This window comes from Myotis nattereri (genome assembly GCF_964212035.1).
Source record: "Myotis nattereri genome assembly, chromosome: 9".
Lineage (NCBI taxonomy): Eukaryota > Metazoa > Chordata > Mammalia > Chiroptera > Vespertilionidae > Myotis > Myotis nattereri.
The window spans coordinates 42,493,292-42,504,838 of NC_138084.1; the positions used below are offsets into that span (position 1 = coordinate 42,493,292).

Genomic DNA, 11,547 nt, shown 5'->3' on the forward strand with positions numbered 1-11,547 from the left:
GGTTCCAAAGAAAGCCAAGCTAGACGCGCCTCTGGGCTCTCCTAGGGGGCAGGGGGTCCCAGGGAAAGTACCCCGCTCTGCCGGGTGGGGTGGGTGAGGGCAGGAGTGGCTCTGACTTTGTCTCCAAAACTAGGGAGGGGGCTCCTAGGGGTCAGACACTGGGAGGCGGGGACTTCCAGGCAGGCGGCCGGGGTGGGGAGGGGCTCTGTCAGGCCTTGGAGGGGCTGGGCGTCTCTGGGGCCCGGCGCGGAGCCTCGGGGTCCAGCGGCTAGAAGAGATTGGTCTTCAGGGTGGGGCCGGGCTTCCGGTGGAAGGAGGACAGAACCCCGGAGAAGGGCCCTGGCCCCGGCTCTGCTGGCTGCCAGGCCTTCAGCAGCTCCGCGGCGCCCGCGCCGGGCCCGCCGCCCCCGCCGCCCGCCACGCCGGCCCACAAGGGGCCCTTGAGCGGCTGTGGCCCCGGGCCGGGGCCGGGCCCGGAGCCCAGGGCGGCCGGCAGCGGGCTGGGGCTCAGGCGCGGGCTGGCCAGGCCGGGCGCGGGCGGCGGCGGCAGCGACGCGGTGCTGTCGGGCGTCGGGCTGCACGTGGACTCCTTGGAGTCGTCGTCCTCGGACGAGCAGCGCGCCTCGCCCTTTTTGGCGCCCGCCGCGCCCGCCGCGCCCTTGGAGCTGGCTGCGCGCTCCTGTTTTCGGAACTTGGCCCGGCGGTTCTGGAACCAGACCTGCGGGCACAGGGGCCGGTCAACCCGGGGCCGCCAGGCGCGAGGGAGGCTTCCGTCCGGAAGGGCAGGGCCGGGTCGGGACGGTCCGCAGGCTTCCCCGCGAGGCCCCTCCGCCCCCGCCCGCTGGCCTCCTCGCCTCTCCTCGTCGGCTGGCCCCTCTCTCCAGGTCCTTGGGGTCAGCTCCCCGCGCAGACCCCGCTGGGGGAACTCCGCCTTCCTCCCCTCAGCACCCAAAGGCCCTGCCCCCCAATTCCCTCCGGCAAGACGCTCCGAGACCCGCCTAGAGTGCCCCGGGGCGGCCGAGCGCGGCTTAGGACCCCAGGAGAAACCTTTTGTCTCCAGTGAACGCGGACCAGCTGGACCTGTGCACTCGGATTTGTAACAGACATCGGCGTCCGCCCTGGCCCGGCTCTGCGCCCGCCTGGGTTTCCAGGCTCCGAGCTTCGCAGCTTCAGAGCCCGGGAGGGGACTTGGCGCTGCCCGGCTCCCCTCGCCCCCTTCCCCCATGCGGGGACCTGAGGCCGCCTGGGGCACCCCCTCTACCCACTCGGCCTCCGTGCTCGCTCCCCCAGCACCGCGCGGCGTGCCGGGTCCTACCAGGGGGACTACAGGGAAATCGCGGGCCGGGCCGGCTCCGTCTCCCGAGACCTCAGGTCGGCCAGGCCCTGGTCCAGGCGCCTCTCCAGGCTGCCCGTCCTCTCCTGCCCGGTTACCCCGCCTGCACCTGGGCCCTGGCCCTCCGCCTGCCGGCTACACCTGCCCCCCGCCAGGCGAGGCCCCTCCGTCCCGGCCCCCCAGGTGTCGGGCAATAACCCCCGGCCCCCTCCGAGCACACACTCCCGCACACACGCGCGCAAACACGCACCTGCACGCGAGCCTCGGTGAGGTCAATCTTGAGCGCCAGTTCCTCCCGCGTGTAAATGTCCGGGTAGTGGGTTTCCGCGAAGACACGCTCCAGCTCCTTGAGCTGCGCGCTCGTGAACGTGGTCCGTATGCGCCGCTGCTTACGCTTCTCGTGCAGGCCCGACGGCTCCGGGAAGAACTTGTAGGGCACTGCGGTGTGCGCGGAGGGGGGCGACCGGGTGAGCGTGAGGGGCCGCGCTCAGCCGGCTGCGTCCTGCCCCTGCGGGGGTCGCTCCCGTCCCCCGTCCCTGGCCTGGCCCCTCGGCCTCGGATCGAGCGCCTTCTCTATGGCTCGCTGGGGCCGGCGGGGGTCACAGCGGACATGGCGCAGTGAGACCCAAAAGCAGCAGCGAGGGAACGAGAATCTGCCCCTCCCGTCCAAGCTCCTTACCTGCGGTCGGCCTTCGCCCTGTTCCCTCGCCTCCCGCCAGTCCACCACCCGCTCCCACCCTCCCATCAGCGTGTCTCTGCCTCAGCCATTCTGCCCGCCCGGCGGCAGGTCCCGCTCGGTCCCCCCGAGCCCTGGCCAGCTTTCAGGGCTCATCTGCACCGAGAATCTCCCCAGGAACCAGTCCTGCACCTCGGCAGGGCCGGGAGACTCCCCTGCTCGGGTCTACTGTCAATCCTGCCACAGCCCCTCGGCAGTGCCCGATCTGGCCCTACCCCGCCATCTCCCTCCTCCCCAGGCCCCATGTCCTCAGCTGCATCTCACATCTTCCAGACGCCCCTTCTCTTCCTCCTCTCCATCCAAACCTCCGTCTAACTTTCCTCTTGCGGACCATTCTCTTGGGCCCTTTGGGAAGTGTCCTTGCTTCTCCCCATCTAGGTTCCTCCATCTTCTCTTTGCCCCTCGTCGTCCTCGCAGGCACCCCGCTCTGTGTCCCAACTCCCCCAGTGCCGGTCCCACCCTTCCCCCTCACTCTCTTCCCATCCGGGTCTCCCATCTATCCCATCCCAGTCCCCACTGTCCCATAGACAGTGTTCTGACACTGTCTCCCCATCCCTCTCTCCAACTCCCACTTAGGTCTCCATATTTTCCAGGGCCCCCCAATATTCTTCATCGTTGTCCTATCACCCTAGTTCTCTCCCTGAATCCCTGTCTCTAACACCCCATTCAGTCCCCGAGTCTTCCTCATCTGTTTGATCTTCCTTCGCCCCCGTCTCCCATACTTCTGTCTCCACCACCTGGCTCTTATCTCCATCTCCCCAACCCTGGGTCCCTATTCTCCTAGGTCCCCAATCTTCCATCTGGCTCATACCTCTATCCAGTCCCTATCTCCCCCAGCTCAGAACTCCATCTTTCTGGGGCCCATCTCCCCATTTCCTTTCTCCATTTTCCAGGCCCCATCCGCATGAGGCCCAGAGCACCCAATCTCCCCAGCCCTGTTCCAGTTTCTGACTTCTTCTCTCTGAATTTCATTTCTCCAAATCCAGGTCCCTATCTTACCATCCTCCCCACCCCCACCCCTAGGCCCCAATCTTCTAGTTGGTTCCTAGGGGTCTTCCCCGGAAGGAAGGAGATAAGGAGATCGGGTGGGGCAGCTTGGACTGTAATTGGGGGGCTGGGGATGGCTGAGAGGCTCCATGAGACTTGGGGTTCAGATGGGGACTTGGATCAAGGGGCCCAAGGGTTGTAGGAGCAGCTTCTGGGTACTGCGGGACTCTAGTTGGGAGAGTCCCCAGGGGGAATAGGGACATGAGAGTGGCTTAATGATCTGGGCACCCTTTTCTCAGAGCATGGAATGGGATGCAGTGGTGGAAGAGGGTGTGGGTACAGGCAGGATGGGTCCAAAGCCAGGCAGGAGGGGCCTGATGGCTCTGGGCTCTAGGAAGGTTTTCATCTGGGCAGCTCCGTTGCTGGAAGGGTCCTTGCTGGGGGTCGGGCATGAAGTGGGTGGTGATGATAAGGATGGGGGCCTGTCAAACTGAGCCCAGAGCATCTTCCAAGAATACAGGGATTGAGAGGTTCGGTGGTCAGTCTTTGCAGGTAGGGAGGGGAGGGCCTGGAGAGGGGCCTGGGGCTGGACCGGCTGTTTCCTTGACCCTAAGGGTGTGGGATGGGGATGTGGCGGCTGGGAAGGATGAGAGTGGGGGGCTCGGCGCTGCCTAGGTTAACCCCGTCTTACAGTGGGACTGAGGGTCCAGCGGGGCATGGGAGGGTCTGGCGGGGGGGGGGGGTCAGAGATGGTGGCGGCTGTGGGGGACTGTCTCAGTCACTGGAGGGGCAGGGAAGGGGCTGGGGGGTCCGCAGGATTTGGAGCGAGGATTGGGCTGGGGCGAGGCTCACCTGCCGAGTAGGGCGCGGGCTGGTGGTCGCGTAGGGCGCCAAGCGCGCAGTTGGAGGAGCCGAGCGCGGGGCAGGGCGGCCCGGCCGCGGGGAAGGCGGGCCGGAGCGGGCTGTACTGGAAGCCTCCGGGCTGGCTGCAGGCGCCGAAGTCGCCGTAGGCGGACGCCTCCATGGCCGCCACGCAGGAGTCGTACGAATTGAGGTAGGAGTAGTCCATCGGCCCGGGGGGCGAGGACGGGGGCCGGGCCGGGCCAAGTCGGGGTCGGGGTCCCGGGCCGGGTGCGGGTCGGGGTGGGAGTTCGAGTGCCAGGCGCCAAGGACCCGAGTCCGGCTCTGAACGCCCGCGAGCCCGCCCGCCCCGTCGCGGCCGCGCTCCACCCGGGTGCAGCGCAAGTGCAGCCCTGCTCGCCCGCGTGCCTTTTAACGCGCAGGACCCCGCCGAGGGGGCGGAGCGAGCTCCTCGGGGCGGGGCCTAGACGGGCCAGACCCCGCCCCAGCTGCCCCCGACCCCACCTCCACCCCAAAAGGTACCCGCCGCCTTCCGAAGGCTCCGGAGGTTCAGGGCGGGGCTGCGCGAGGCCCCCTCACGGGAGTCCCCACCCCGCCCCAATCCAGCCCAGGCCTTGGTCTGGACGCATCGTGCCAGCCCAGAAGGTCCCGACCCCTTTCCCCGGCTGCTCCACCTGCGGCCCCGCAGAAGGGAGGGGAGACGGGCCGGCAGCGCTCGTGTGAAGTTAATTCAATTCGTCCAGATAACCGAGTTATTCCGATCCAGCCCCTCGGCCCCGCCCCCCGCGAGTTCCTTCCCGGCGGGACCAAGGAGGCAGCCCTGGAAGGGGGAGGGGGACAGGCCCGAGGAGCAGACGGAGCCTGGGACGGGGACGGGGATGCGGAGAGGAGACGGAAACAAGCACGGAGCGAAAGGGACAAGACAGATACAGGTACCCAGATGGAGACAAGGACGAGACCTGGGCGAGAGGAGGACAGGGGCAGCGTTGGAGACAAAGGTGAAACATGGACTTGAGAAGAGCAGGGTGGGGATGGGGACGAGGCAGAGACGGAGAGCGGGACAGAGAAAGGAAGGCAGCCGCACGGAGACAGAAGGCCGAGGCATGAGACGGGGATTGTGATGGAGATCAGCAGAGAGGTGAGACGAACCAGGGCAGTGATAGTGCGACAGGCACAAACGGAGGGACAGTTTCAGAAAGACGAGGCCAGGGAGCCACACAGAGGAGGAACCGAGGCTGAGAGGCGGAGAGAAAGAGCCTTGGGCGAGCTGAGACTCACGAGCTGGAGCGCCCAGAGTAAGGATTGTGGTGTAGGCACCGCTGGCTCCAAATCCTGCGGACCCCCAGCCCCTTCCCTGCCCCTCCAGTGACTGAGACAGTCCCCCACAGCCGCCACCACCTCTGCCCCGGCCAGACCCTCCCATGCCCCGCTGGCCCCTCAGCCCCCCTGTATGACGGGGTTAACCTAGGCAGCGCCGAGCCTCCCACTCTCATCCTTCCCAGCTGCCACATCCCCATCCCACACTCCTAGGGTCAAGGAAACAGCCGGTTGAGTACCAGGCCCTCACCAGGCCCTCCCCTCCCTACCTGCAAAGACTGACCACCGAACCATCTGCAGCTCAGGGGGAGGGTCGCAGGTGCCGAGGTCCCTCTGTCCTCCTGACTTGTCCTGAAGGCCCCACAACCTTGTCCTGAATCTTCATGGCCGGATCGGCCTCTCCCCTTCCAGTTCCCCCATCTCAGTCCTCCTTCCCACTGCCATCGCATGTGACCCTCTGGTTCCCTGCACCTTCGTCACAAAGTGTATGAGGAATGTCAGGACAGGGAGTAACCCAGTGGCACCTTTCCTCTCCCTTAACCTCTCACCTCCCTTCTCCAGAGAATCTTTTCTCCTCCAGGAAAACCACCTCTAGGTCCTAGACTTACTCTGGACTTGGCCACAGACACCCTGGCCTTTGGCAGACTCAGCCACCGCATCTACACCGTGGGGTGGTGGGACACAGAACCCTTTCCAGGGGAACAGAATAGAGAACTCTTCTGCCCCAGCAGCTCACCTTATGTAAATGGACAGTTGCCTCACCCAGCCCCCAGCCTCCTCTACCCAAATTTTAGCAGGTCCTGCAGATGGGGGAGTGGAGACCCAGCACTCCAGTGGAGACCCCTGGAAGCCAGGGGAGGAGGCGCCTTTCTTACCAAAGTCCTTGGGGATAAGGGAAGGGCTCCCAGAATACATCCCCTGTCCCGGTTTACTAGCTCAATGGGGAGCATGCGCACCCTCAGATCACCCACTTCTCTGGCCACCCATTCCTTGCTTCACACAAGGACATCTCCATGCCAGGAGGGTTCTTTGAAGTGTTTTCACTATTTTTTAGGTCTGAACTTCTAAAACTTGCAGTGAAACTGCTTTAAAAATTCTCCCCACTGAAGTGTGAGGTTCACCTCTCTCCCTTAACACATCCTCTACAGCAGGGGTTCCCAACCTTTTCTTGGCCACGCCCCACCTAAGCATCTCTAAAACCCTGATGCCCCCCTCCCCCATGACATATAATTCTTATTCAAAAAGTGAATTCCTATTCACGTGGAGGAAGCCTAAAAGGCCATTAACTTAATCTAAACATGCTTTCAAAGAACATGGCATCCATGAAAGAGAAAAACAAAAAGAATGAAAGGACCGTTGAAGTACTGAGAAAGAAATCACTAAGAAATTGTTAAATAATAATAATAATAATATGAAGTGATATGAAAAATAGCAAATAAAGTTTCAAAACATATAAGAGAACGGAAATGCATAAATATGTCACAATATATATTTATATATTGTATATGAGGCCTCAAGAACTATAAGAAATAAAAAAAAATTGTTAATAATTCATTCTCAAATTGCCCCCTTTAAAAATCAAATTGCCCCCCCTGAGGGGCATGTGCCCCACCTTGGGAACCACTGCTCTACAGGACACCCAAGGGATCTCAGAATTGGGAAATCAGATGGTGCCACCTCTCTCTTTAGACTTCCCATGGCTATCCATTGCCCTCAGGATAAAAGCCAAGCCCTCACTCTAAATAGTGCCTGGCACCTAGTAAACATATAGATAAATTAGCTACTATCACCACCACAACCCCCTTTCCTGTCACCAAGTGACTGAGCCCTGTGTGACTAGACCCAGACCACACTGTGGCCAGGCTCCTCCACTCCTTTACACCTGACACCTAGATATGTATCTGGACACAGAACCCTATCTTTGCATGGGTGGCAGCATCACCTCTTCCCTGAAGATTTCAGAAGATATTAGGTCCTGCAGAGTTACCCAGCCTGGCCCTTTAATTAATTTTTGCAGATGAAGAGATTGAGGCCCAGAGAGGGGTCCTGTAGGAAGAGTGGAAGTAAAAACAGTGGGTGTGTTTCAGGGTAGAAAGACATCCCCTGCCCCCACAGAGAGAGCAGCAATGCAAAAAGGAACGTGGGGAGGTTCCTTTTTCTGTCTGCTCTTATCCCAACGTTGATACTTATTCTGTGAGCCTGGCTAGTGGAAGCATCATGAGAATGGATGAGGAAGGACCCATGCGCTGGAGAACTCTTTCTGCCTGTGGTCTTTTGGAGAATGGTAGCCTGAGACCACCACCTTATTCCCACTTCTAAGAGCAGCCACTGAAGTTAGCCTCCCCTCAGAACTCTGAGCAAGGATCTCCTGGCCCCAGGGCGTGGCCACCATGCTGACTTATTAACCCAATGTACTCCTAGGCAGTCCTCTCCTGTGAGGGGAGAGCATGGAGCAGCGGCTCCTCCCTGGAGTGCATCTTCTCACGCTCTGAAGCAATGTCTTCAGTGTCATCATTGTACAACTATGATTGGAAGCCAAGCTTGATCAGACATCCATGTCTAACTTCTAATAAGGGATGAAGCTTATCTATCAGTGACACATTAGCATTGTCTGGTTCTGCTTAAAGATCCTAGAACTGCCAACCCTATTTATCTACCAACTTCATAAACAGAATACACCCCTCCCCTGCCCCTGTTCTCAAATCCCTATTCTCTCCTGCTAGGACTTTCTGGTCCAGGGAGGGTTGGAGGCAAGCACATTAACTATATATTCTCCCAACCCGTCTATCAGATCCTATAGTCTCTCTGTTATGGGAACAACTCTTCCCACTAATAGGCTACCCAGTCGTCAAGTAATTTCCTTTCCTTTTTTTTTTTTTAATTTTCACCTGAGGATATATTTAGAGAGAATAAGGGAGGCAGGGAGGGAGGGAGGGAGGAAGGGAGATATGAAACATCAATTAGTTGTCTCCCTTACTCGAATATCTGGGGATAAAACCACAACCCAGGTATGTGACCTAACCAGATTCAAACCTGAAACCTTTTGGTGTACGGGACGCTACAACCAACTGAACCATCCAGTCAGGCTAATTTCCATTTTTATTTTGAGCTTCTAGTTTTAAGCCTTTCTGGGGCCAAAAGTGTTCAGCCTTCATGGATCGTGAAGAATGAGGAAAGGTCTTTATTCAGTTCTACAAATATTTTTTGAATGTCTGATCTATGATGGAACTTCGTAGGGCACCGGACACATGAGGATAAACTAGTCCTGCATGCTTTCTTTAAGGATCTCCCAATCTGGTGGGCAGATGAGCACTTATCTATAGGGAGGTTCTGTCCAGAATGTTTTCATTGTCTGTGCAAGAGAATGGCACATAGGGAGTGAAGTGAGTTGACTCCTTTACAAAACAAAGGGTGGGTGGGGGTGAGTGGGTCAGGGGGGAGGTTTGATCCTACCAACCATGCCATACATTGACAAGCTTATTCAAGTTTTTGTGGGTGGGAAGGGGCCTGCCTGAGGGCTGCCATAGTGGACATGTGTGGTGTGGCCAGCCCAGCACAACTTTTCTTTTGGGAACTGTCTTCTCCATCCACATGGCTACCCAGGGAACTATTGTTCTTACATAATCCACCCCTCAGCTATAATTGGTTCAGGTGTGTGTACGTGTAGGTCAATAAAATCCTTAATCTTTTCTTATTTAAATTGAGAAACATGTTATTTTCTTTAGATTGCTGAAAGCTATACATATGAAATTCAGGAAATGTTCATAGCCATGTTCCCTATCATCAAAACAAGGAAGATCGTCTTCAATGAAGAAAGAATGAAATCCTGGCCGGTTTGCTCAGTGGATAGAGTTTCGGCCTGGGGACCAAAGGGTCAAGGGCACTTGCTTAGGTTGCAGGTTCGATCCAGCTCCCAGTTGGGAAGCATGCAGGAGGCGGCCAATCAATGTCTCTCTCACATTTATTCTTCTTTCTCTCTCTCTCTCTCCCCCTCCCTTCCACTCTCTCCGAAAATTAATGGGAAAATATCCTTGCGTGAGGATGAACAACAACAAAAATAAAATATATAAAGAATGAATAAGAAGTTGAAGCAAAGATAGACTCATGCTAGAATTTAAAAGCCTAGTTCTAGTTATTCCTGAGACATCCTTATTCAAATTAGTTGTTCAGCCCTTTGCTGGGTTTTGTTATCCAGTACTTTCTCCTCCTCCTCCCCCTCCTCTTCCTCCCCCTCCCCTTCCTCCTCCTCCTCCTCCTTCTTAATTTTAGAGGATGTTTATTAAAGCTGGGGACAGTGAAACAAGAAAGGGCCTAGGACAGTGATGGCGAACCTTTTGAGCTCGGCGTGTCAGCATTTTGAAAAACCCTAACTTAACTCTGGTGCCGTGTCACATATAGAAATTTTTTGATATTTGCAACCATAGTAAAATAAAGACATATTTTTGATATTTATTTTATATATTTAAATGCCATTTAACAAAAATCAACCAAAAATATGAGTTCGCGTGTCACCTCTGACACGCATGTCATAGGTTCGCCATCACTGGCCTAGGATAACAGGAGAAGGACAAGGTGGGGAAATGAACCTGGGCTGGGCTGCTTTGGCTCACTAAGAAGTCAGAGAAAACGGGGCTTTGGGGACAGGTTCAAGAGGTTGGCCAGGATGAACTGCCACTGCCCATTGCTGTCCTCCCTGGTTCCAATCCTTATGGGGTCTCTTAGAGTTTAGGAGATGCATGGATACTGTGGGGAATGAAGAGGAGAAGGGGGAGGAGAAAGGTGCAGTCGTGTCCCTGCCATTCTTCTCTAAGTTTAATCTACTTCAGGTTGGATTTCTATCACTTCCAAACAAAAAGATTTAACTAAAAATTTGATTTAAGGTCTGTAGCAATGCAAATGACAGACGCTAAAATATGGAACTGGCCCTGTTGATGTAGGGTGGGATGCAGTGAAAATCTCTCCATTGAGCCTGGAAATGAAATATCTTTGTTAGGTGATAATGAAGTAGCTGGGAATTCTACTGCATATTGTCTCTTAGAACTCGACCTCAACTTTCCCCCTTGCCCTGTGGTTGCAACTTCAGAGGATTAAATAGAAAAATGGTAAATATTGGGGTATACTGCCTATATTTGGCAACCTCAGGAAAGTGCTTCAAGGGGGCGGGGCACAAGATGAGGAGCAGATGTAACTCTGGTAAGGAAACCTCTGACTATGGCCAGCAATTTGAAGTTGCAACAGGATAATCAAGTGCTTTGCTGATTGGCTTTAGCCATGTTCTCTGCCACATTGATTAGGAAATAGTGAATGTCTGACAGGTGAAATGAAATTTGGGAAGATAGAGGAATTAGGGAAGTGTGTTTCTCCCAGTCTTCCTTGGTACCCTGGCCTGACAGCAGGAAAGAGTTGACATTTATTATTCTTTTCTGGCATCTGGCATCTGAAACCACTTTCTAAGTTAGGGGAAATCCCCACCTGATGGATGCCATAAATTCACTTTCTGAATTTCCCTCACAACCAAAATTCAGACACTTAACCTAGTATCAGCCAATCATGTACACTGATCACAGTCTAAGCTAAGGAATCTAGGTAAGGCAGTGAGGACTCAGGAACCTTAAGAATTATCCTCAGGTCAATGAGGTTGTAGCAATATCAGTTTTAGGTGTAGCAGGGCCACTACAGAGCTTGATCTTGGAAGCATTGTGGGTTGAGTGGCAACCATGTCAGTTGTGCAAGGGACAGGTGTCCCTCATGGAGACAACAATGCAGGTTAATTTAGGGCATTGTTTCTAGTTCTGTGCTCTGTATCTGGTCCCCCAGTCATTCCAATAGTTCTCCAAGATATCTAATATATTTTATGAATTTAATAACATTATTTTTTGCTTAAATAAGATGGAATTGATTTCTATTTCTTATACCTAATGACTCTGATATAGAAATTGGTACTAGAATGGCTGAGCACATCAGACTCTCAGAGAATTGGTTGGATTCTGGGAATAGTTGTGTGACCTGATTGGGATTAAAGGCAACGAAAACTCAGAGATGGAGAGGCATTCAGTGGTAAAAACAAACAAACAAACAAAACAATTCATCAGCCTGGCCAGTGTGGCTCAGTGGATGAGTGTCAACCTATGGACCAGGAGGTCATGGTTCGATTCCCGGTCATGGCACATGCCTGGGTTGCAGGCTCGATCTCCAGTAGGGGGCGTGCAGGAAGCATCTGGGCAGTGATTCTCTCTCATCATTGATGTTTCTATCTCCCTTTCCCTCTCTCTTCCTCTTTGAAATCAATAAAAGTATATTTAAAAAACAACAA

The 11,547-nt window shown here is 55.5% G+C and overlaps 1 protein-coding gene across 3 annotated transcripts; it reads right to left on the bottom strand.

The window, feature by feature from the left end:
• Positions 1-268: 268 nt before the first annotated feature.
• On the bottom strand, positions 269-4,125 carry PHOX2A (paired like homeobox 2A; the record flags this gene model as incomplete). 3 transcript variants are annotated; one of them, XM_081099355.1, is made up of 3 exons in its annotated part: positions 269-718; positions 1,584-1,771; positions 3,909-4,125. In XM_081099355.1, the coding sequence occupies 3 exons, from the start codon at positions 4,123-4,125 to the stop codon at positions 269-271; spliced, it is 855 nt and encodes a 284-aa protein (XP_080955481.1). The 3 variants fall into 3 exon arrangements, with proteins under 3 accessions (XP_080955481.1, XP_080955480.1, XP_080955479.1); XM_081099354.1 differs by having other exon boundaries at positions 269-742; XM_081099353.1 differs by having other exon boundaries at positions 269-767; positions 1,564-1,771.
• Positions 4,126-11,547: the final 7,422 nt, after the last annotated feature.